Source organism: Gorilla gorilla, chromosome 6 (assembly GCF_029281585.2).
Source record: "Gorilla gorilla gorilla isolate KB3781 chromosome 6, NHGRI_mGorGor1-v2.1_pri, whole genome shotgun sequence".
Lineage (NCBI taxonomy): Eukaryota > Metazoa > Chordata > Mammalia > Primates > Hominidae > Gorilla > Gorilla gorilla.
In genome coordinates this window covers 51092548-51119842 of record NC_073230.2, presented here as the reverse complement: position 1 = coordinate 51119842, position 27295 = coordinate 51092548, and the positions used below count along the sequence as shown (strand labels likewise).

Sequence of the window (27295 nt, the reverse complement as noted above, 5' to 3'; positions counted from 1 at the left end):
AGAAGTTTAGAAAATTTAAGTGCATTTGCAAGATCACACAACCAATAAGTAGTAGAGCTCAGGATCTTTTGACAGAAAGATTATTTTCATTATATGGGAGTGCTTCTCTGGTAAGACTCTGAATTCAGCCTTGATTACCTAGAAGTATCTTCCAGGTAGAGAACTCTAGGGGCCTCTCAAGTCTGCTTTAGAGGTACCATTAGGCTGATGGCAATTTTTAGAGTTCTTTTGTAGTAAAGGGTCTGCTGAATTTTGCTTTTTGTCTTTGCATCCTCCAAATATATTTTTGACAAATGAGTTATGCTGTAGGTTTAATCTTCCAGCAGATTAGCAAGTTATGTGATATTTCTACTTTTGAATCTCCCTTTGTCATATTGGATTTAATTATATTTTAAGCAGTTTGAAAGCTCTTGAAATATCTAATGAGAAATCTATAAACAAAATATTTTGATAGCAACAAATATTTAAAATTACCTGTAATTTTTCCCATGAAAGTTATATTAAAATCTGATGACTTTTTTTTTTTTTTGAGATGGAGTTTCGCTCTTGTCTCCCAGGCTGGAGTGCAATCAATGGCGCAGTCTTGGCTCAACCCAACCTCTGTCTCCTGAGTTCAAGCGATTCTCCTGCCTCAGTCTCCCAAGTAGCTGGGATTACAGGCACCTGCCACCACACCCAGCGAATTTTTGTATTTTTAGTAGAGATGGGATTTCACCGTGTTGTCCAGGCTGGTCTTGAACTCCTGACCTCAGGTGATCCACCCACCTTGGCCTTCCAAGGTGCTGGGATTACAGGGGTCAGCCACGGCACCTGGCCTGACTTTAAATTTTAATACTTGGTTAATCACTTAAGGTTTAAGGAAAAACAAAAGAATTGTTTGATTTTGTTTTCTAATGTGTTACTTTCCTGGCAGACAAAGAAATAGTGTCTGCCTTCTTTTCAAAAATATTAATGAGATTTACAAATGAAAGTATTTAGCAGAAGGACTGGCCTTGGTGGCTCTTGCCTGTAATCCTAGCACTTTGGAAGGCCAAGATGTGAGGATTACTTGAGCCCAGAAGTTCGAGTCCAGCCTGGGCAACATAGTGAGATCTCTATTTTAAAAAAAGTAGAAATTGAAATGCACAATAGTTAACGTTGAGACCATTATTTTTGGGTCTTTACAAAGTTTAGTTTCTTGCCATCCAATAACAACTTACTGAAGTTACTAAATTTTGTTTTCCAATTTAATGGCAGAAGGACTGTGTGTGTGTGTGTGTGTGTTTTCCTGGGTCATTGAGTTTATTGCTTGGAGTTGATCTAATTATGTAAATAAAGTGGAGTGGTTCATTTCATTTTTAGATTTTTCTTTTTTGTGTGTACACATTTATTTGATAACATCTAAGAACTCGACTATATGTTTTTCAGTCCTGTTTCTTTTTCATTGTGAGTTAATTTGCTTTTTGTGCAAATACTGGGTATAGACACACCACAAGAATGTAATTTGTTTTTTAATCCATGAAAGAAAAAAGCATCATATATGTAGTGTCACATCAGTTTGCTTCTTCTTTGTGTGATCTAAACAAGATCATCTCTACGATGTTGACAGTTGGTAGCCAAATCTAATAGCGCAAGTTTGAAATTCATTTTTGAGGATTCTGGATTTTTTTTTTTTTTTTTTTGGAGACAGAGTCTTTCTTGCTCTGTCAACCAGGCTGGGGTGCAGTGGTGTCATCTAGGTTCACTGCAACCTCTGCCTCCTGGGTTCAAGCAATTCTCATGCCTCAGCCTTCTCAGCAGCTGGGATTACAGGCATGCACCGTGATACCTGGCTAATTTGTTTTGTATTTTTAGTAGAGGTGGGGTTTCACCATGTTGGCCAGGCTGGTTCTGAACTCCTGGGCTCAAGCAATCCGTAGGCCTCTGCCTCTCTAAGTGTTGGGATTACAGGCATGAGCCACCACGCCCGGATGGATTTTCTTTTATTTGTCTGTCTTTGGATAATGTATTTTCGTATTACAACGTGCTTTAATTTTCCTGGGCTTTAAATTTCCTGGAGCCAAAACATAGTTTCAGTCTCTTTTACTTTTGTCTTTACATTTGTAAACGGTTAACGGGATTTAATATTAGCATCCTAATCATAACATGGATTTTTGTTTGATAGTATACTATATTACTGAATTGGGTGATACCTGAAATTGTCCTTATTCTCTTCTAACTCCACCTACATTGGAACTTGCTTTTATGATTAAATACTTCTGTCTGCACACTTTCTCAATATTTGTTTCTTTTTCATTAGAGAGGTAGAAAGTGAGGCATGGTACCTATTATGCAAAATTTTTGAGTAAATCATCAGGTGTTTTTCCTTGTCCTTAGTAACGGTCATTTTCATTTGTCTTTTGTCATTGTTACCTTTTAAAAGCTTTTTAAAAAAGTTTATTAAAAATATTTAAAATACAATTAAAGTACCACTAACTTCTTTAAAGTTTTCTTGCCAGCTCTGTTCTCTCCCTGGCTTTATCCCCTTTCTCTGGAAAATGAACATTTGCTCACCCGCCTCAGGGAACTGAAGGTTTAGTGTGATTGGAACAAAAACCAAATGATAATGGATTTTATAGGCCTTGTGTAGGTATTCTCTAGATGGAAGCAATGTGTACTATAGCCATAACATATTCATGTTTCATTTCACGCTATCACTTTGACTGCACTTTGGAAAGTGGTTTGGCCTTATACGTCTGGAAGCAAGAACAATCACTTAAGAAAGCTGTTGCAGTAAATCTAAATAGGATGATTATAGCTAGAGCCAAGGAATGGGCACAGGTAGTGGAAAGACAGATTAATTATATCATAAGGATGTAGACTTGTTAGAACTTGATGGTTGAATGTGTTGTGAGATACATCCCTGCCTCCACCCCCTACTGTAAGGTTTCTGCTTAAGCAACTGGATGAATGATTTGTTGGTTAGGATAGTCTAAACTTTTGTAACAAAGAGAACCACAAAAGTTAGTGTCTTAAAGAATGAGAAGTTTATATATGTATTTCTCACTTAATAATCTTGAGTGGTGGCTGGGCGTGGTGGCTCACGCCTGTAATCCCAGCACTTTGGGAGGCCAAGGCAGATGGATCACCTGAGGTCAGGAGTTCAAGACCAGCCTGGCCAATATGGTGAAACCGCATCTCTACTAAAACTACAAAAATTAGCTGTGTGTGGTGGCAGACGCCTGTACTCCCAGCTACTTGGGAGGCTGAGGCAGGAGAATCGCTTGAACCCAGGAGGTGGAGGTTGCAGTGAGCCAAGATCACGCCACTGCACTCCAGCCTAGGTGACAAGAGCAAAACTGTCTCAAAAGAAAAAAAAAAAATTTGAGCAGTTGTTGCTTACCCCTGTGCACAATTAAGATTATTTAACCATACCACCAAGTCAAATGGTGACTGCTTCAATACAGCTATTCAGAGAAGAAGATTGGAAGATCTGTCATCTTCTACACATGCCTTCCAAGGTTGGTGCCAGAGGTGAGAAAAGAGGAGGGAGGAGAGTAATGAGCCAGGCCTAGAAATGGCGCTTATCACACGTGCTTATGTTCCACTGGAGAGCACTTGGTCATGTGGCCACACCTAACTGCAGTGAGGATGGGAAATGTAGCAGAGCTGGACAGCTGCCATAGAAGGGAGGAATAACAGATTTTTAGAGGGCAGCTATGAGTATCTGCCACGAATGGTGAGGCTGTTTGCTGAGACAGTAAAGAAGAACAGAGATGCAGTTTGTAGCAAAAGGTATAATGTAGGTACTTATAGGACTTCTAAATTTGCTTGTGTAATAAGAATGGGCAAGTAAGACAGCTGATCTTAGTAAGATGACAGCATCAGTTGGGAAAAAATTGGTTTTGTTTCTCTATAGCACTGTGATGATAGAGGAATTTAAAAGTTATTTTTCTTGGAAGATATCAAAAGGAGGAAAACAGGAGTTCAAATAGAAAGGGGGAAAGAGCATGAGAGAAAAGATTGTGTTTATTGTTATGTAGTTATGTTATATGAAAGTATTAATAAGTTAGGCAATGCATATGTGGGGTGAGGAATTTAAAATAGCTGAGTGCTACAAAGCAAATAAAATAACGACTATAGTGTCAAAGTAGGGGTGGTAGTGGATAATTGGTTAATTTTCATTAGGGGAGTTAAGATAGGCCTCTTTTAGGAAGTAAATTGGAGCTAAGACCAGAGTGATGAGAAAGGGAAAACTTAATGAAGACCTGGGCCAAGAACATTCCAAGTACAAAGGAGAAGGAACTCAGTACGGCCTGGGAACAGACTTGGGAGGTTTAAGGTCAAAGGTTGCCCAGTGTAATAGGAGGTAAGATCCTTGCTGTACAGTCTTATCAACTGAAGTAGAGTTTAAATTTTATTTGATTGCAGTGGGAAATCACTGGGCAGTTTTAAGCAAGCAGTTGATACCTGGTTTTATGCTTAATAAAAAAACTGAAAAGAAGTTAAGGGTAGCTGGGCATGGTGGTGCATGCCTATAATCCAAGCTACTCCAGAGGCAGGAGAATTGCTTGAATCCAGGAGGCAGAGGTTGCAGTGAGCCAAGATTGCGCCACTGAATTCCATTCAGGGCAACAGAGCAAGACTCTGTCTCAAAAAAAATAAATAAAATAATAAAAACAAAAACAAAAACGGGCAGGGCGGGCGGGGGGGTGCGATTAGAGATGGAAGCCAGGAAACCAGTTAAGATATTGTTGTGGTCATACCAGTGAAAAGAATAATGGCTTGGACTAGGTATTTGGATTGGGGATCTATTTTGGATGTAGAATTGGCAGAAGTTGTTTGGAAATTTGAGGGAAATATGAATCAAGAATGACACTTTGATTTTTGACATCAAAAGCTGGGTAGGTGTTAGAAAGTAGATCCCAGATTTCTTTTGTAGGTTTGATAGATTTTTCTGCAATGGATTGTGAATGTCTTAAAGATGACATGGCATTTTGTGTATATGATGAATTTAGTTTACTGAAGACTCTCTTTGTCTCAAAACAGTATAAATTATAGTATAAAAGAAGTACATGGGAGGGTTGCCTTCAAGCAGGAAGAAAGAAGTACATGGGAGGGTTGCCTTCAAGCAGGAAGAAAGAAGTACAGACTTTATCATATGTTGTTGGAAAAATGAAACATTTTAGAGCTAGTTTAGGTATTTCATTTTATATGATTTTTTTTTTCACTTAGAATGGTCTTTAACAAAGGCAGCAACCCTGCTTTATAAATTTTAACTGAGATTATCTAGAACCCCCAAATACTTCAAGGATCTAGGATTTTGTTCTGTTTTTCTATGTATATCTAGACCAATAGGAGGTTGAAAACGTGCCAGCCAAGGGGCACACTCCTTATCACACTGCTTGGTTTGTTGTGGATACGGTGCAGCTTATCAGGTCTTAAGGTAGGGAAGGCCATAACCGTATCTCATCTTCCCTGCCTTCCATCTCTGGAATTCCTGGGATTGCTTTTTGTTTTTTGTTTTGTTTTGTTTTCTTTTTTGAGACAGAATCTCGCTCTGTCACCCGGGCTGGAGTGCAGTGGCGCGATGTCGGCTCACTGCAACCTCTGCCTCCAGGGTTTAAGCAATTCTCTGCCTCAGCCTCCCAATTAGCTGGGATTACAGATGCATGCCACCACGCCTGGCTAATTTTTGTGTTTTCAGTAGAGATGGAGTTTTACCATCTTGGCCAGGCTGGTCTTGAATGCCTGACCTCGTGATCCACCCACCTCGGCCTCCCAAAGTGTTGGGATTACAAGCATGAGCCACTGCACCCAGCCTTCTTGGGATTGTTCAGAGGCAAAGTATTGGAATCTATCAATGAACAGATAGTCTTTGATCTCTACTCTGTTGACACTTCCTTGAATGTAAAAATAATTTTTAGAGTGTGGTACTTTTTGTTTTATAAAAAGTATGTATCAGTCTGAATGTTTGCTTCATAAATCAAAGCATTTCCATATTTTTGAAATTACATTAGTGTTTTAAAATTCAGCTTCCTAGATTAAATTTTACAGTTGAATGTTTTCTCTCAGTATTTTGCCTAGTTCTTATTTCTTGTCTAACAGAAACTAAGCATTTGGAAAGGCCATTAATTAGTACACGTTAAATATTTTTCTGTACAGTTAGAAATATATTTCATGTGGTTTTGTGTTTATTTTTGAAAATTTACTATTTTCACGTCTGAATTAATAAAACATTATAGCAATTAATAAAAAGTATATTCTAGTTTGCTAAGGTGACTGCTAAGTATTGCATTAGATGATGCTACATATTGCTTAGAATTTGATATACAATATATAAAATAATCTTTTATTCCTTTTTAGTCACCTGAATTTGTTTAGTTTCTCTACAATTCAACATACTTTTAATTTTTAAGATTTTTTAAAAAATACAAGACACTAAAAATATTTTTTAAAGTAAAATAAAAATTATTTGTAGATAGATTTATATAAATTTAAACATTTCCTTGAGCCTAGTTATCCAGTTGCACTTTTATAACACCATTGTATAGGTTTGATACACTCATAGATCCTTGATGTGTTTGAGAAACTAGTTGTCATAATTTTTACAAATTTTGTTCTTCCACCCAGTTAATCATGTGTCATCTAAAGTTAGAGGGCAATATACATTAAGGTGCCTGACCTGTGCCTAGCATTGTTCTGGGCTTTGTGTGTGGGGTTCATAATAAAGAATGTTACGAGGTTTTTTAACTTTCTGGGAAAATACAAAATAGGGAGTTAAGACAGGTAAGTATGATGTAAATTTAAGAATGTGAAGATAAATATATTATTAATAGAGATTAGACTTTATGCATATGCATCTTTTACTGTGTTGAAAAGCAAGTATAGCACTTGAATGAGAAAAATAGGGAAGGGATTTTATTAAAAGGGGATAAGGCAGCTGGGCACAGTGGCTCACGCCTATAATCCCAGCACTTTGGGAGGCCGAGGTGCGCAGATCACCTGAGGTCAGGAATTTGAGACCAGCCTGGCCAACGTGGCGAAACCCCGTCTCTACTAAAAGTACAAAAATTAGCCAGGAGTGGTGGCGGGCGCCTGTAATCCCAGCTACTCAGGAGGCTGAGGTAGGACAATCGCTTGAACCCGGGAGGCGGAGGTTGCAGTGAGCTGAGACTGCGCCACTGTACTCCAGCCTGGGCGACAAGTGTGAGACTCCGTCTCAAAAAAAAAAAAAAAAAGGGGGGGGGCTAAAGCATAAAGAGGTGAGCATAATTTTAAAGAATTATTAAGTTCAGTTTAACTAGAGTAGCTAAAATTTGAAAGACTTGCTCATTATGTGAAGATAAGTGATTCCAGTAAACAAGCAAAAATCACTGAGAAAAGTACATTAATAATGTTAGAAAAACCTAATCTTAATTTACTATTAAAAATATTCATCTTATTCTGTCCTCTTTTCACAATTTTTACCAAAGTCAAATGTTTTTGCTAGCTTTGGAGCACTGTTAACTATAGTCCTATCTGTGGTAATGCTATAATGCCCAAATTGATAGTTTTATAATGCTAGTGCTTAAGTTATTTGGAGAAATTTGGCTGGATGGGGGCAGAGCAGGTCAGGCAGATCTTACACTGCCTGGAACTGCAAATCTATAGGTGGCAAGAGGGAATTGCTTTCTAAATTGAATGCTCCATTTCCTTAACAAGACTGGTCCAGGACCAAGCCAAGCTTAGGTAAATGGGCTTGGAATACAGCCTTTCTGGGGAATTTGCTATGGCTTTTGAGTCCTTGTGATTTGGAAAACATCTGGATATTTTCCAGAGATGTTTATAGCTGATCTGAATATATATGTGATCTCCCTGAAGTAAGTAACTACAGATCAGCCAAAGAACCTCCTCTGACTACTTAAGATTCTCTTCAAGCGTGTCAATCAGCTAGAACGTGACCATTCTCTGAGCGTTGAACACTTTACATTGCCAGATAATTTGTGCTGTTTTCGTCAAACCTGACCCTAATATAACTTGACTAAATAGTCTTGTCTGTGGCAAATAAAGAGGTAGCAGTATATTTATGTCCTCTTTTCGGAAGGTGATAAAGGAATTATTTGATAAAGTACGATATGTATTGCTACTTTGTAGAGTAGACCTCAAGTAGATACTTGAGTAGACACTCTGCATTTGTGTGCTTTTTTCTATTCACACACTACAGTGGGTATGTGAATCAGTGAAAAATTGCCAAAAATATAATCAATTGAAAACTTTTGTTAGGTGGTCTCTGTTTTAACTATATCTTGTCATCCATTAGTAATTTAACAAGATTTGATCAGAACCAGTCAACGCTCTTTAAATCAGTTAATCCCATTAAAGGTTTTTATGGAAAGGAAAAACAGTACTCAACAATTGAGTTGATACTAAAGCTTTGCTTTGACCAAATTGCAGTTAATACCAGTAAACTACTTTTTTTTTTTTTTGAGACAGAGTCTTGCTCTGTCACCCAGACTGGAGTGCAGTGACGGTATCTTGGCTCACTGCAAGCTCTGCCTCCCAGGTTCACATCATTCTCCTGCCTCAGCTTCCTGAGTAGCTGGGACTATAGGCACCTGTCACCATGCCTGGTTAATTTTTTTTTTAGTAGAGATGGGGTTTCACCGTGTTAGCCAGGATGGTCTCGATCTCCTGACCTCGTGATCTGCCAGCCTCGGCCTCCCAAAGTGCTGGGATTACAGGCGTGAGCCACGGTGCCCAGCCTATCAGTCAACTACTTTTTGTTTTTATCTTCATATATTAAGGGAATTTTTTAGTTAAACAGGTTGCCCTCACATACATTTTATGATCATATATTAGATACCTTTGGATGTCTGTATTTTTTAGTAGGCAGATGAAAGTGTTTTTAGGATTATAGGGATTGCTTTAGTAAAATAATATTTCCTCAGAGAATCTCTCTTACTGCAACAAATACTAACTCTAAAGACTGTTTTCTGTGTTTTTTAGTCGGCCGTATACTAACAAGGTAATTACTTTATGGTACCGTCCACCTGAACTGCTACTGGGAGAAGAACGATACACACCAGCCATTGATGTATGGAGCTGTGGGTAAGATAGCCTTATTTACTGGTTTATTTTACTTGAAACTTTTGGTAGTGAATTAAAATAGATCATTTGGTAATGACGGGTATTTTTTCCATTAGCTGTATCCTTGGCGAACTCTTCACTAAAAAACCTATATTTCAAGCAAATCAGGAACTTGCACAACTAGAATTAATAAGGTAAGCTGCTGATTATAATATTGGTGGGAATTGGGAGAGTGTCATACTCCACAGGAAATTTAAACTCTCTCAAGTTTGTCTTTTCAGGAAGAGAACAACATGGTTCTCTGGAGGGCTTATGGCTGCTAAATGGAGGACAAACTGAAATGTAGGCACTTTGATACTTGTTCCAGTGAAATTAAGGATATCAAAGCCCCTGGGTGGGTGCACGTGTATGTGTACATGCGTGCGTGCATGTGTGCATTTTTTTAAGTCAGAGGACTTGAGGCCCAAAAGATAAGACTGGCAAGGAAGAGGCCGGGCGCGGTGGCTCACGCCTGTAATCCCAGCACTTTGGGAGGCCGAGGCGGGCGGATCACGAGGTCAGGAGATCGAGACCATCCTGGCTAACACGGTGAAACCCCGTCTCTACTAAAAATACAAAAAATTAGCCGGGCGTGGTAGTGGGCGCCTGTAGTCCCAGCTACTCGGGAGGCTGAGGCAGGAGAATGGCGTGAACCCGGGAGGTGGAGCTTGCAGTGAGCCGAGATCGTGCCACTGCACTCCAGCCTGGGCGACAAAGCAAGACTCCGTCTCAAAAAAAAAAAAAAGACTGGCAAGGAAGAGTAAATATAGGAGAGAATGCTAGATACATATTTTTTAATTATGAAAGAAATGAAAAATTCATGTTTTGGGGTATTGTTTAAAAATACTCTTGTAAATACACATATTTTTATGTGTATTTACGTGTCTATATATGTGTGTATACACACTAAAATACATGCATATACCCCCTAGCGTAGGCCTTCATTATTTGGAGCCTATCGTAGGACCTAGTTCATAAGCAATTACTCATACATTTTAGTTGCTTTTCTCTTTATCTTTTATTTTATTTTATTATTTTATTTTTTTGAGATAGAGTCTCACTCTGTCACCTAGGCTGGAGTGCAGTGGCATGATCTCCACTCACTGCAACTTCTGCCTCCTGGGTTCAAGCAATTCTCCTGCCTCAGCCTCCTGAGTAGCTCAGATTACGGGTGCCCACCATCATGCCCAGCAAATTTTTGTATTTTTAGCAGAGACGGGGTTTCACCATGTTGGCCAGGCTGGTCTTGAACTTCCAACCTCAGGTGACTGCCCCCTGCCTCGTTCTCCCAAAGTGCTGTGATTACAGGCATGAGCCACCTCATCCAGCCCGTCTTGTATTTTAAAATGATTTTAATTTTAAAAATGGGCTTTGGCCAGGCACGGTGTCTGACGCCTGTAATCCCAGCACTTTGGGAGGCCTAGGTGGGTGGATCACCTGAGGTTGGGAGTTTGAGACCAGCCTGACCAACATGGAGAAACCCTGTCTCTACTAAAAATACAAAATTAGCCCGGCGTGGTGGCCCACGCCTATAATCCCAACTACTTGGGAGGCTGAGGCAGGAGAATCGTTTGAACCCAGGAGGCGAAGGTTGCGGTGAGCCGAGATTGTGCCATGGCACTCCAGCCTGGGCAACAAGAGCGAAATTATGTCTCAAAAAAAAAAAAAAAAAAAAGGTGGGGCTTCAGTTTCATATGTAATAATGTAAACGTGCAACTTATAAAATTTCCATGAAAGTTTCAAAATACATATGAAGTTTTTTAGGAAAGATATTGATAGGGGGTACAGATTTACAGAATTTTACTTTACCGACTCAACAAAATGAACATAAAGCAACAAATAGTAACCAGAGAAGGACCTCAACATCATATCATAAACAGACAAATTGAATCAAACTAAAAATCTTACTATTGCCCTTTTTGGTAGTTAGGCAAGGTTTTTACTATAGGGTACAGCAGGGAAAGATGAGTGCCCTAGTTAGAGCCTGCTTCTTCTCTGGGGATAACTTGGCTATAGTCAGAAGTACCCGAAGCCAGAAACTAGTAGTGCTTCAACTCCAAAGCAGCCAGTTGCCTCACTTTTAATAAAATTATGAAAAAGAAGAAGGGAAGGAGTTCACCCGAAACATAGAAAACTTTTATGTTACTTTTTTTTTTTTTTCCTATTTTTTGAGACAGTATCTCACTTTGTTGCCTAGGCTGGAGTGAATTGGGGCAGTCATGGCTCACTGCAGCCTTGACCTCCTGGAGCCAAACAATCCTCCTGCCTCAGCCTTCCAAGTAGCTGGGACCACAGGCATGCACCACCATGCTGGGTGATATATATATATATATATTTTTTTTTTTTTTGAGACCGGCTTTCTCTATGTTGCCCAGGCTGGTCTCCAACTCTTGGACTCAAGCGATCATCCTGTCTCAGCCTCCCAAAATGTGTCTTACCTTTTTAATTGTGCGATAGACAAGTAAAAAGGGTTAAGAAGAACTGATACTCTTGGAAAAAAGAAATATACCTTTCAGTGCTAATTGGGCATTTACAAAAGTTAGTTATATATTAATAGAGGAAGAAACTCCAAAACGTTGAAATACTATAGGCTAAATTCTCTAAAATAGAATAAAACTAGAAATTAATATAAACATGGAAACAACAAAGTCTCTTAACTATCTAAAAATTTACATATGCTAAAAAATCCTGGATTAAAGAGAAATCAAACTTTAAGACAGGGTTGTCCAGTCTTTTGGTTTCCCTGGACCACACTGGAAGAAGAATAGTTGTCTTAGACCACACATAAAATACAGTAACACTAATGATAGCTGATAGGCTAAAAAAAAATTCCAAAAAAAAATTCTCATAATATTTTAGGAAAGTATGAATTTGTGTTGGGCTGCATTCGAAGCCATCCTGGGTTGCATGCAGCCCATGGACTGCGAGTTGGACAAGCTTGCTTTAGAACATCTAGGTTTAAAAAGAGTGATAAGTATAAAAATCCATGGGCTAATAACCCTGTGCTTAGGAGAAAATCACAACCTTAAGTATACTACTAAATAAGAAAAGGAAAGCAAATTAATTAAGCATTCTACAGACAAACTAGACAAAAGCAGCAAAATAAACCCAGGAAATAAAAATGAATTATAATACATAAAATGTAAAATTTATGAAGAAACCTATGATCTGGTCTTGGGTTTATTCACACATATATGCAATATAAATTAGTCTACTAGTTTAACTTCGTATGAAAAGAGAGTATAAAGAAATTAAAAGACTGAGTGCGGTGGCTCATGCCTGTAATCCCCGCATTTGGGAGGCCGAGGCAGGATCACTCGAGCCCAGGAGTTTTAGACCAGCCTGAGCAATATAGTGAGAACTTGTCTCTACAAATTAAAACAAACAAACAAAAACAACAACAACAACAAATTAGCTAGTCATTGGAGTGTGAACATGTGGTCCGTACTACTCGTGAAGCTGAGGTGAGAGGATTACTTGAGCCCAGGAAGTCGAGACTGCAGTGAGCTAATGACACCACTGCATTCCAGCCTGGTTGACAGAGTGAGACCCTGTCTCCAAAATAAAAAACCAGCCCCATTATTTTCTTTGATAAATTATTGCACATCTTTTAGAAACCAGTACTTGTAGTGTTCTTTAAACTATTCCAGAACATAAGAATAATTCAGTACAAGCTTTCTTTTTCAGTCTTCTCTTGAAGAGTCTTATTAGATTAATTGATGCTCTTCATTCCCTCTGTAAAGAAAAACTGGCTTGATAACATGGCAAGCTGAATGCTTGTAGCTAGTAGGCTGTCACTTTCTAGTAAGACTATGTATTTATCCCACCAGTTGAAGAGTATGCTGAACAGGAGGTAGTTGTTAGTTTTCAATTTTTATGCTTTTTATTATTATAATTACATAGTTTAATTAAGCATAGATACAGTGCTTTACAAAAAGTTTAAGACATTGCTGTCTAATTAGGGATGGACAAGTAATTGTGTAAGTTAGAAAAGTTATAAAAATCCAAGATGTGGTATTAGATTGCTTTGAAAGTGTTTTTAATTTCTAGATTTATTTAAAGAAATCAAAACTAAAAATCCTTGATGATGTGTTATGGGCGTGGTTTGTACAAGAGAGCTAATACAGAATTCCATTCAGTGAATCCTCTGTTCAAAGAGAAAGCCTTGGCCTTTGTCAGAAGATGGGAAAACAAATGTACATTTATAAACTTTCAGTTAAAATAAAATGTTTAAATTATGTATCTGTGTATCTTTTTTTTTTAAACGATTCCTTCTAACCCATTTTTTTTTTTGTTAAACCCAACCAGCCAACTCTTGGTCCTGATTGTATTGGAAACTAGGGCTTCTATTAAAGATAGTTAACATCTATTTAGTTCATATACAATATCAGCATTATTCGAAGAGTTTCACTTGAATTATCTCAGTTAAGCTTCATAACAACCCTATGTCTTCTCTTTATAGTTAAGAAAACTGAACCTTAAGAGGTGAAGAATTTGTCCAGGGTCATAAAACTAGCAAGTGGCAAAATTGAGATTTAAACACTGCTAGGTGTTACCTTAGGATCTAAACTTTTAACCATTACTCCAAACTACAGGCTGGGTGCGGTGGCTCACGCCTGTAATCGCAGCACTTTGGGAGGCCAAGACGGGTGGATCACTTGAGCCCAGGAGTTCAAGACCAGACTAGGCAACATGGCAAAACCCCGTATATACTAAAAACAAAAATTAGCCGGGCATGGTAGCACACACCTGTAATCCCAGCTCCTTGGGAGGCTGAGGCATGAGAATTGCTTGAACCTGGGAGGCAGAGGTTGCAGTCAGCCAAGATCGCACCACTCCACTCCAGCCTGGGTGACAGAATGAGAATTGGTCTCAAAAAATAAATAAATAAACTACATAGGAAATAAAACTACCTGGAATCTTTTCTTTTACAAAATCAATATGACACACATATCGGTACTTGACAAAGACAGCATGAAAAATTTTATAAGATATTAGGCCGGGAACGGTGGCTCATGCCTGTAATCCCAGCACTTTGGGAGGCCGAGGTGGGAGGGTCACTTGAGGCCAGGAGTCTGAAACCAAGCCTGGCCAACATGGTGAACGCCCTCATCCCCCATATCTACTAAAAATATAAAAATCAGGCCGGGTATGGTGGCTCATGCCTGTAATCCCAACACTTTGGGAGGCTGAGGCGGGTGGATCACTTGAGGTCAGGAGTTTGAGACCAGCCCGGCCAGCATGGTGAAACCCTGTCTCTACTAAAAATACAAAAACTAACTGGGTGTGGTGGTAGGCGCCCGTAGTCCCAGCTCCTCAGGAGGCTGAAACACAATAATTGCTTGAACCCAGAAGGCGGAGGTTGCAGTGAGCAGAGATTGCTCTGCCGCGCTCCAGCCTGGGCGATTGAGACTGTCTCAAAAAAGAAAAATTGTATAAGATATTAATCCAAGAATTCTAAGGGAGGTATTAGCAAATAGTATCCAGCTTTTTATCACAAAGTTAACTTGCAGAAAAATGATGAGAGCTAAGATGATATAGAGGGTCAAGAAAGGCATCTCCCTTTAAGTGACATTTGAGCAGAGACCTGAATGAAGAAATGGCAAAGTAATAAAGACTCTGAGGCATGAGTATATTTGGTTTTTTTTTTTAGGAATATGTTCTCAGTGAACCATATGGGGGGAAAGCTTGGTTTATCCATTTTATAGCATGCTGTACAGTTACTAAGAAGGAAATGGTCAGGCACAATGGCTCACGCCTGTAGTCCCAACACTTTGGGAGGCCAAGGCGGGCGGATCACTTGAGGTCGAGTTCAGGACCAGCCTTGCCAACATGGTGAATCCCTGTCTCTACTAAAAATACAAAAATTACCTGGGCGCAGTGGTGTGTGCCTGTAGTCCCAGCTACTTGGGAGGCTGAGGCAGGAGCATCCTGCCTCAGGTAGCTTGAACCCGGGAGGCAGAGGTTGCAGTGAGTCGAGATTGTGCCACTGCACTCCAGCCTGGGTGACAGAGTGAGACTATGTCTCAGGAAAAAAAAAAAAAAAAGGAAATAGTTGATTTGGAGATAAAGAAATGGAAAAGCAGCATGAATAGTTAGTTACAGAAGGCTGTATTGAGATTGATCTCATTTAAGTAAAACAGAAGACTCAAATTGCTAATCTGAACATGGACTTTCAAGAAGACTAGGGAGGAGAAATTTTTATTTTCTAGTTTATATATTTCAGCATGTTTTTATTTTGTTAAGATACTTACAATTTTATAAAGAGATTCACCGGGCACAGTGGCTCACACCTGTGATCTCAGCACTTTGGAAGGCCAAGGCAGGTGGATCACTAGAGCCCAGGAGTTTGAGGCCAGCCTGGGCAACGTGGCCAAACTCCGTCTCTACAAAAAATACAAAAATCAGGTGGGTGTGGTAGCCCACACCTATAGCCTGAGCTATTGGGAGGCTGCAGTACAAGGATCACCTGAACCCAAGGGAAGTCGAGGCTACAGTGAACTGTGATTGCACCACTGCCCTTTAGTCTGGGCAGCAGAGCGAGACCTTGTCTCAAAAAAACAGAAATAAAACAACAAAACATAAGAAGATGCTTCAATTTTGATTTCATAGCATTAATTTCTTTTCAGACATGAAGAAAATGAAAGGAAGTTTCTGATAAAGGAAACAAATCTGACTATAATGAGGCAACGGAGTGTACCGAAAAGTGTGTGGCCTTTAGAATCTTACAGGGTTGGGTTCTAATGCCAGCTCAGCTACTTCCTGCGCTTATGGTTTAGGGTCCCATATGCTCTTAAGTTTTTTTCTTCAAAAGTAAGAGAGGACTGATAACATGCTTAGGGTTGTGAGAATTAAATGTAAATAAGTTTTCAGTACATATTTCTTCCCTCACCTTATTTACAGTAATGCTAGGTTGTTTCTCTGTAGGCTCAGGAATGATGAGACCTAGTGTCAGTATTGTACAGATACTTGTAAAACTGATCAAGAGTGATAACACTAATTTGCTTTAAATGGCTTTACACCATAGTGAATGAGTTATTTTATTTATAATTTGCTTTGTTCCAGAAAGTATTTTAGGCAGATTACAAATATTTTATAATAGAAGTAGCATAGATTAAAAAGTGATGGAGGGAGGCCGGGCACGGTGGCTCATACCTGTAATCCCAGCACTTTGGGAGGCCGAGGCAGGTAGATCATCTGAGGTCAGCAGTTTGAGACCAGCCTGGCCAACATGGTGAAACCCCGTCTCTGCTAAAATACAAAACAAGCCGGGCACAGTGGCTCATGCCTGTAATCCTAGCACTTTGGGAGGCCGAGATGGACAGGTCATGAGGTCATGAGGTCAGGAGATCGAGACCATCCTGGCTAACACAGTGAAACCCCATCTCTACCAAAACTTCCAAAAAAAAAAAAAAAAAGCCGGGCATGGCGGCAGGCACCTGTAGTCCCAGCTACTCAGGAGGCTGAGGCAGGAGAATGGCATGAACCCAGGAGGCAGAGCTTGCAGTCAGCCGAGATGGCGCCACTGCACTCCAGCCTGGGCAAGAGAGCGACACTCCATCTCAAAAATAAATAAATAAATAAACAATTAGCTGAGTGTGGTGGCACACACCTGTAATCCCAGGTACTTGGGAGTCTGAGGCAGGAGAACTGCTTGAACCTGGGAGGTGGAGGTTGCAGTAAGCGGAGATTGTGCCACTGCACTCCAGCCTGGGCAACAGCAAGACTCCATCCCCCCCCAAAAAAAAAAAAAGTGATAGAGGGCACAATGACTCACGCCTGTAATCCCAGTACTTTGGGAGGCTGAGGCCGGTGGTTTACTTGAAGTCAGGAGTTTGAGACCAGCCTGGCCACCATGGTGAAACCCCATCTCTAAAAAATACAGAATTAGTGGGGCGTGGTAGCTAGCACCTGTAATCCCAGCTGCTGGGAAGGCTGAGGCAGGAGAATCGCTTGAACCCGGAAGGTGGAGGCTGCAGTGAGTCAAGATCGTGCCACTGCACTCCAGCCTGGGCAACAGAGCGAGACTGTGTCTCAAAAAACAAAACAAAAAGTGATGGAGGAAGAGAATGGAAAACACACATTGGGACAAAATGGGATGAATGAAGGCAGAAAGCTCTGTGTGGCCATATATATATATATATTTAATTGTTTTTAAACATGAGGATCACATTACCCGAAGCCTTCTAGCAGTCAGCTGAAGAACCTTTATATCACACAATGTACATTGCTTATGAGATAAAAAGGATTATAATCAGTGAAGAAATTGAAAGTAGATTAGAATTAAATGAATCCTTCTTTTCTCTGACTATCTGCCACCTCATCCAGTACACACAAACCCTCAGGCCTAGGTGGTTTACACAGGTGAAATTTTTTAAACTTTAAAGGAATTAGATTTTGGTTGTACCAGAAGATAGGAAAAGAGGGAAACTTCCCATATTGAAAAAAATGAATCATGTATACCTTCATAAACTGATGGCATAAAATATTCTGTAGAGTTGTGCTTCTCAAACTTTTTGGTTTGAGAACTTTATGCTCAAATTATTAAAGATCCCAGGAGTTTTTGTATCTACTGAGATTTACCATATTAGAAATTAAAGATATTTATGAATTCATTTTAACATAATAATGTTAACATGTTTTAAAGTCTATAACGTCTATAGTTTCTAAAATAAAAGTTGTTGGAATGGCAGATCTGTCTGGTTTAATAGACATGACACTTGGATCCGCATATCTGTGATGTGCTGTTTTCAATAGCCTTTTTGGATAATGGTGCATATTCTTCTTAGAAACCACAAAAATTAGATGATTGGTAGTTTTTTACAGGTTGTAATGTGTAATCTGAAACCATATGAAGGAATATTTTATACTGTGCTATATTGAAACCCATTGTTCTGTCTTGCACTTTGAATGGATCTTTTATCTGTGATGATTTTGTGACATTATGCATTGGTCATTTGAAAAATGCTGCTTCACTGAACAGATCTTCCAAATGTAATGTTTTATATTATATAATTTGTACCACCAGTGATCTCATCAGAAAAGCTTTTCAGTATTTTGAAACTGTTAAGCTCACGGTGGAGGATATAAGTTTTCTAATATTCTAATTTCTCTAGAAAGTTCCAATTTTATAATTGACAATAAATACTGTTGTTTTCCTTCAAGTGACAAGCTGACTTTGTTCCTATTTGAGAAAATGTCTGGAAAATACCCAAGTTTGGATGACTGTAGTTTGTTAGTTTTCTTTGCTGGTAAAAATAGTGGTCCATGAAAAAAGCAGCTGCCTCAGTTTGCAAGTCAAATCATTGCACATCTTCTCAAGATAACTATCATATTTTGTTGTACAGTAGAAGTGCTTATGAGTATTTCCCATTTCATCGCAGAGAATATTAAAAAGATACATACTCAAATATCAGAATTAAATGCCATTAACAATTTGTACTGCTTCAACAAGTACATTCTTTTTTTGAGAGAGTCTTGTTCTGTCACCCAAGATGGAGGGCAGTGGTATAATCTCAGCTCACTGCAACCTCCGCCTCCCGGGTTCAAGCAATTCTCGTGCCTCAGCCTCCTGAGTAGCTGGGACTACAGGTGCGCACCAGCACACCCGGCTAATTTTTGTATTTTCAGTAGAGACGGTTTTGCCATGTTGGCCCGGTTGGTCTCGAACTCATGACCTCAGGTGATCCACCCACCTTGGCCTCCCAAGTGCTGGAGTTACAGGCGTGAGCCACTGCACCTCACTTAACAAGTACATTCTTAAGTGAAACTGGCTTTTCTCCCCATCCTGAAATTTGCATGATAATGAAGACTACATCCTGTTAATATAGTTTGTTGCCACTGAGTTGAATCATGTTAAGGTGCTGGTAGTTTTACCACTGGTTTTGTACCATTAGTGCAAATCAACACATGGAAAAAAGGCAAATAATGGCTTAGTAATAGCTTTGACCTGCCAGACCTTGAAGTGTCTAGGGGACGCTCAGTGGTCCTTGGACCCCACTTGTGAAAACTGTTGCTGTATATCAGTCTTACATACGAATACTGATGTACAACATCTAACTTAACAAGTGGAAAATACAGCATTACATTGAAATAATAGTACTTTTATTAGGCTTGGATGGTATTCTTCCTTTGAATATAATGATGAATATGTATTAGGAAGTCTGTTGATAAAATTCACATTAAGTAACCTGGGGAGAAAGTGCAGATGATGATGGTTATAGAAGTTCTAAAAAATCAAAACTGATAAAACTAAAGCACTCTTAGAATATAAAAGCCACAAAAATTAAAATCCATAGTAGAGAGGAATAAATGAATGCTTCCTTAACAGGAAATGTGTGTGAATTTGTATGTATATATGTGAGTATATTTCTGTTATGTGTTTTTCAAACCCAAAGGCATCATTCTTCCCAGGGCTAAACAATGAATGTGCTCCCATTAAAATCAGAAAATAAAGTTACCCAATATTGTGTACTGTCATTATCATTTTAACATTGTTTAGTAATTGCCACATAATGTAACATACCACAGTGATAAAGATACATTTGAAAAAAATATAGATGAATTCTAACATGGGTTATATGATTTATATACCTGGAATACCTCAAAGAAACAGCTGCTAAAACTGGTAGGAACCCTACGATCTCAGATGGCTACTTATTATTAAATTTTTGTTTGTGGCCAGGAATGATGACTCACACCTGTAATGCTAGCACTTTGGGAGGCTGAGATGAGAGGATTGCTGGAGTCCAGTAGGTCAAGGTTGCACTGAGCCTTGTTTGCACCCCTGCACTCCAGCCTGGGTGACAGTGAGACATTGTCTCAAAAATAAATGAATAAATAAAATTTCAAACCTTTCCTGTAATAAAGCTTTTCTTTTTCTTTTTCTTTCTTTCTTTTTTTTTTTTTTTTGAGACAGAGCCTCGCTGTGTTGCCAGGCTGGAGTGCAGTGGCGCAATCTCGGCTTACTGCAACCTGTGCCTCCCAGGTTCAAGTGAGTCTTCTGCCTCAGCCTCCTGAGTAACTGGGACTAGAGGCACGTGCCACCATGCCCAGCTAATTTTTGTATTGTTAGTAGAGACGGGGTTTCACCATGTTGGCCAGGATGGCCTTGATATCGCAACCTTGTGATCTGCCCACCTCAGCCTCCCAAAGTGCTGGGATTACAGGCGTGAGCAACCGTGCCTGGCCTTTTTTTCTTTTCTTTTTTTTTTTTAAGATAAAGTCTTGCTGTCTGTCACCCAGGCTGGAGTGCAGTGGCCTGATCTCAGCTCACTGCAACCTCCACCTCCCAGGTTCAAGTGATTCTCTGCCTCAGCCTCCCAGGTAGCTGGGATTACAGGTGTGCGCCACCATGCCCAGCTAATTTTTGTGTTTTTAGTAGAGACGGGGTTTCCCCATCTTGCCGAGCCTAGTCTCAAACTCCTGCTCAAGCAATCCACCTGCCTCGGCCTTCCAAAGTGCTGTGATTAGAGGCGTGAGCCACCATGCCTGGCCAAGCTTTTCTAATTAATTGCTTAGAAAATATAATGGGCATGGGCCAGGCCCGGTGGCTCAAGCCCATAATCCCAGCACTTTGGGAGGCCGAGGTGGGCAGATCACTAGGTCAGGAGATCGAGACCATCCTGGCTAACACAGTGAAACCCTGTCTCTACTAAAAATACAAAAAAATTAGCCGGGCGTGGTGGCAGGTGCTTGTAGTCCCAGCTACGTGGGAGGCTGAGGCAGGAGAATGGCATGAACCTGGGAGGTGGAGCTTGCAGTGAGCCAAGATGGTGCCACTGCACTCCAGCTTGGGCGACAGAGCAAGACACCATCTCAAAAAAAAAAGAAAGAAAGAAAGTAAATATAATGGGCTAAAAACATGTTTAAGGCTGGGCTCAGTGGCTTATGCCTGTAATCCCAATACTTTGATAGACTGAGGCAGGAGGATCACTTGAGGCTAGGAGTTTGAGGCCAGCTTGGGTCTCAGATTAGATGGATGTAGTGGCATATTCCTGTAGTCTCAGCTGGTAAGCTGAGGCAGGAGGATCATTTGAGACCAGGAGGTCGAGGCTTCAGGGAGCTATGATTGCATCACTGAACTCCAGCCTGGGGTAGCAGTGGAACCCTGTGTCTATTTAAAAAAAAAAAAAAAACTATTTAAAAAACAAAAAGCCCATAAAGGAAATACACAAGATCTCACTGAAAATAAATAAATAAATAAATAGAAACACTATTTCTAAGACAGAAATATTAAGCATTGTAAAGGCAGTAGTTGGTTCTAAATCTATAAATTTAGAGTGGCGGTTGAATCCTAGCAGGATTCTCTTTTGGAGTGTTATAGTATTGATTATAATTCATGTGTAATAAAATTTTGAGGAGAATAAGTGAAGAGGTGGATAGGAGATTTGTCCTATCAGACTTTCAAGGAATATTAAAAGCACAATATGGTATTGACACCAGAGTAGATTGATGGAATCACGATAGATTCCCAAAGTATACCTCAGGTAATTAGGGATTTAGCATATACCTTAGTGTATGATGCATCTCAGTAGTAAATGGTATTGGAGTAGTTGACTGGCCACCAGGCACAGATTTTGTAAATGCAGTTATCAGTTGCTGTCATGTCTACCTCTCTAGTTTCTAGGAACTTTCCTTTCATCGGTATGTGTATTTCATCGTGTATCCTGCTTTCAGTTAGATAAATTCAGTACTCAGATATCTTTCAACATCACATATGATAAAATAATTGAAATTTTTATTGAAATAAAATTTTAGGGTAATGAAACTGTTGTTTATTATAAGACTATTAATGGGCCAGATGCTAGCTCATTTAATTTCGTAGCTTCAAAATAAAATTAATCTTAAGTTTCCAAAAGAGGAGCAGATTCCTAAGCAATGTAATTTGACCGATGTCAGACAAGAGTCAAATCTAAAACTTGCTTTTAAATTCTGTCTTCATTATACATAGGCAAAGTACCTTAGAACTGTATTGTGGACTGGGTGCAGCGGCCCATGCTTGTAATCCCAACACTTTAGGAGATTGAGGTGGGAGGATCACTTGAAGCCAGGAGTTCAAGACCAGCCTGGGCAACATAGCAAAAACCTGTCTACAGACAAACCTACCGCAGTATTATCTAGACCCAGGTTATGCTTCCAGCTAAGCCTCCCTGAGCCCTGTATTCCACCTACACTGATTTACGTAGTGTTCCTCCCAAATGTCTATACTTTGCTACTTCCGTGCCTTTGCCTGTGTTCTCTCTTCTGGTAACATAATTTATCTTATTCCATTTCCCACCTGTCTATGGTTTACTTATCCTTGGAATTATAACCAAAATTCTTCACTCTTTCCCTAACTTGAGTAAGTTTTCTTGTATTTCTGCATCTTGAAAGTATCTTTGCCTTCCTGGATTCCAGTATGCTCTATACTTCTATTATAGTGCACAACAGTCTGCCTGGGGTTGATTAATTGTGTTTACATGGTTTCTTGGAAAAGTATACAAAAACAAGAAATAGAAAAGAGACCTGTAAACAACTAAAATACAGAGCAGGATGAAACAAATGTCAAACCAGTAGCATGCAAGGAGTAATTCTGAGTAGCATTGGAGAATACAGAAGACTTTTATTAATTAGATTACTTTTGATCTGAATCTTGAGAAGTGAAAATAATTCAGCTATATAGAATTTAGGGAGAAGGAGCATTAGCATAGATATGAAGGAGTGGCCTGTGGGGAGAGATGCATTGGGAAATGAGACTAGGAAGGCAGATTGGGACCAGATCTAGAGAGCCCATGCTACAGGAGTTGGGCTTTCTTTTCAAGGGAGTAGGGTTGAGGAGGTTGTGAAAATTGGACTTTAAGACAAAAGAGAGTAGAACTATATAAAGAATAAGTTCTTAGTATCTTTAAAGCTTGGGTTTATAAAAATGCTAAATATATTGAGACAAAAAAGTACATTTCAGTGACATACGGCTTTAAAAACATAAAAGGTCTCCTGTAAATACGTGTTTCTGAGGTATCATTCTAAAGCTCAGCTAAAAGAATGTCTGGCAACTTGAGCCATTACTTGTTCATATACATTTATACATGCATTTGTATTTACGTATGTTTGGAATATTTTTACTTTTAATCAGTGATACATCAACGTTTTCTTTTTACATATGCAGACCAGCTGACAATTTTATATATAATAAACATTTATCCTTGAAATTTGGTATACTAAAAATAAGTAGATTTAAGCAAATTTTCATCTGCCTATTACTAAATCAGTTAGTTTTTAAATGTTTACCAGCTGGAGTTGCCTATTTGTTTATAGCATTTCTTCTACAAATTACCATAACAAGGATTTACTAGTTAATGCTAAAATAATGAGGATTTTCAAGATACAGATAAACGAGAGTAAAGCAGTTAAAATTTCTTTATGACTTAAGATCAGCAGCACTACTTAAATTGAAGAACTTTAATGTTTCAAGAGCGTTATGTTTAGGGTCCTTCCATTGATGGCAGTTAGCAGTAGTCTTTACACTACAGTTACCTTCCGGAGGTCATATAGAAATCTGTTTCTGCTATTATTGTAGACTGCCTTATATTCATGGGAAGGAGGAGTGACAGGTACCAAAAAACCAGAGAGGGACATATATTCAACTCTAGTTCCTTAATTTACGGGCATAAATTTTTTATTTTGGTTTTAAGGTGTAAGTCACATATTTTGAGTGTCATCATGTTTTAAGATTTCATTTTGCAAATATGAAAGTCCTCTAAGAATTGGAATGCTTGGATTGTTAAAAATATCCACTGAAAATAAATTAATTTCTTAAATAATTAAATTCGGATGACTAAAATATTTAACGAGGGCCGGGCGTGGTGGCTCATGCCTGTAATTCCAGCACTTTGGGAGGCCTAGGCAGGTGGATCACTTGAGAACAGGGGTTCAAGACCAGCCTGGCCAACATGGGGAAATCCTGTCTCTACTAAAAATACAAAAACTAGCTCGGCCGTGGTGGCGCGTGCCTATAATCCCAGCTACTCAGGAGGCTGAGGCAGGAGAATCACTTGAACCCAGGAGGCAGAGATTGCAGTGAGCTGAGATTGTGCCACTGTACTCCAGCCTGGGTGACAGAGTGAGACTCTGTCTCAAAAAAAAGAAAGAATAAAATAACAAAACTTTTTATAGACCAAGGCTTCAATTTTTGTGTATTTAAAAATGAGTTGATGTTTTGTATAACAGTTGTATGTATTCTTTATGTAGTTGATAGTGATGTACTTCCTTTTGTGTGTTGCTTAGCCGAATATGTGGGAGTCCATGTCCTGCAGTGTGGCCTGATGTAATCAAACTACCATATTTCAACACCATGAAACCAAAGAAGCAATATCGTCGAAAGTTAAGAGAAGAATTTGTTTTGTAAGAAGGGGATGTGTAAACATCCTTATTGCATGAATGTTTTACTTTTAATTCTAGTGAATTATAAATGTTAGTCTATTCTCTAGTGATCTGAGGTAAACCTATAGTTCTTCTAGGGCATTTAATTTTGAGTTCTGTTTGCTACATGCAGATTACCATTTTACCATTATTATGGAATCAGTGATTTGAGATTGTGTGTTTGGTTTGGTGCTTACATGAAAGAACTTTAATAAGATCATTTAAATGTTACTGGAACAGCTTTCAAGTTACTTGAGCTCAAGTTTTCATTTTGCTTTAGAAAAAACTATACTGTTCAGTTCTTAATTTGTATAATAACAGCAAATTGCCAATAAGTAACAATATATACTATTGTTTAGAAAGTGGTTACAAAAATTATGTAAAAATGAAATATTTATTGAAAGGAAAATTCGGATTTATTGAAGTAAAGTATTATGCACATATTAAAAAAGTATTTACAATTATTTTTAAATGATCTTAGTTTTAGTTTTAAGATTTAATTAAAAATAATTTAAGCTCCTAAAGAAACATAAGCTTGTGTCTAAAGAACACATCTGACTTTTGTAATCCTCTCATGCTAGTATTCCTGCAGCTGCGCTAGACTTATTTGATTACATGCTCGCCTTGGATCCTAGTAAGCGCTGCACTGCTGAACAGGCTCTTCAGTGTGAGTTCCTCCGAGATGTGGAACCCTCAAAAATGCCTCCACCAGAGTAAGTGACTTTTTATCCTATTATTATTATATATTATTATTATATTTATTATATTAAAACACAGTTTTAATAACATATATAATGATATTTCATGTCTGGTTATGAGAAAAGAAATATAATAAAGGAAAGATAAAACAGCAGTAATACACATAATTTGCACATCTGGGATATAGATGCTTGCTTAATATTTACCCATAGGGCTAGCAAAAACAGCTGCCTTCTAGCTAATTTTAGGCTTGATTGACTTCAAGATTTAATAATATATTTCAACTCTAAGAAAATATTACTGCTGCCGGGCACGGTGGCTCACGCCTATAATCCCAGCACTTTGGGAGGCCGAGGTGGGCGGATCATGAGGTCAGGAGTTTGAGACCAGTCTGGCCAACATGGCAAAACCCCGTCTCTACTAAAATTACAAAAATTAGCCAGATGTGGTGGCAGGCGCCTGTAATCCCAGCTACTTGGGAGGCTGAGGCAGGAGAATCGCTTGAACCCGCGAGGCGGAGGTTGCAGTGAGCCAAGATCATGGCATTGCACTCCAGCCTGGGTGACAAGAGCAAGACTCCGTCTCAAAAAAAAAAAAAAATATTACTGCTGTTGCTATTCTAATACTACTTCTACTAAATACTTAACACTACTACTGGTACTGCTATAGCTATAATTTTGAGTGCCATGCTAAGCATTTTTCATTTATTACATTAATCTTTATAACCTTATAAGGTAGGTATTAGTATTATCATCACCACTTCACAGAGGAGGAAGCAGGCTCAGAGAGGTTAAGAAACTTGCCCAAGAATACAAATCTAGTAAAGGGTACAGCCAGCTCTCAAATTCACATTAGTCCAATAAGTAAGAGAGGTTCTGAAAATACTTTATAGCATAGTATACAATATAAATTTCTTATCATTGAATGAAAAGAATGTTAGTATCAGAAGCCTGTATAGAAGGAATTATTGTCTGATGGGGGAAATATATAGAGTTTGGGAGTCAAAATAGCTGGCTTCTCTTGAACTTGTAACTTCAAATGGCTCCTGTTATTTCTCTAGGATTGATTTGGGGAGTGGGGGGAAGGAAAAACAGTTCATTTGCATTCCTTGACAGGATCTAGAAACCTTGTAGGTATTTTCTTAGTAATTTTTATTTTTTTTTTTGTCTTGAGACAAAGTCTCACTCTGTCTCCCAGGCTGGGGTGCAGTGGCACGATCTCAGCTCACTGCAACCTCTGCGTCTCAGGTTCAAGTGATTCTCCTGCTTCAGCCTCCCGAGTAGCTGGGATTACAGGCATGCACCACCACATCTGGCTAATTTTTGTATTTTTAGTAGAGATGGGATTTCACCATGTTGGCCAGGCTGGTCTCGAACTCCTGACCTCAGGTGATCCACCCACCTTGGCCTCCTAAACTGCTAGGATTACAGATTTGAGCCACCACGCCCAGCCTTTTCTTAATAATTTTTAAAATGATAATGAGCATCATTAAAAGCAAGCCTATTATCTATAATAATAAAATGTTTCCATGTAATAAAAATAGCATATTTTAAATGAACAGACATGGGCTCTGGAGTTCAAATCCTGGTTCTTCTACTTATCAGTTAGATAGTGCTTATTATATTTCTATGAGGCTGTCATATTCAGCTTCAGTAAGCTTTTATTGAGCTGTACATGGTTGGCCTTTATGGGATGATTTGAGAGCCAAAAAGGATCTATTACCTGACATCATGAGGGACCTGAATTTTTCACTGTTGAATTATTGTTTCATGTTTGCTTTTTTCTTAGTGTGTATCAGTAATCTTAAAACTTGGGCTCAGTACCCCTTCAAATAACATTTTTTAAACTTCTGATTTGGAAAAATTTCAACTCTATAGAAAAATAGGAAGAATAGTACAAAGAGTATTCATGTATATCCTTTACCTAGATTCAACAGTTAATAATAGTTGGACACATTTGCTTTATCACTGTCTACTTTTTTCCTGAACTAGTTGGATATCATGTTGTGGAGGTGACACTTATAAATATGTAATCATATCTGTAAGAACTAGGACTTTATTCTACATGCATACCATATAAAGCATATGAAATTTAACATGAGAATATTTAATGGTCAATCCATATTCAGATT

The 27295-nt window shown here is 38.9% G+C and overlaps 1 protein-coding gene across 2 annotated transcripts in view; it reads left to right on the top strand.

Annotated features, from left to right (window-relative positions):
• Positions 1-27295, top strand: part of CDK13 (cyclin dependent kinase 13) — a 146761-nt gene that overhangs the window by 103347 nt on the left and 16119 nt on the right. For both annotated transcript variants that reach the window (XM_031013001.3, XM_031012999.3), the window contains exons 8-11: positions 8947-9048; positions 9144-9221; positions 24331-24447; positions 25047-25178. In XM_031013001.3, coding sequence (XP_030868861.1) covers positions 8947-9048; positions 9144-9221; positions 24331-24447; positions 25047-25178 — 429 coding nt within the window. The remainder of the gene's footprint in view (positions 1-8946; positions 9049-9143; positions 9222-24330; positions 24448-25046; positions 25179-27295) is intronic.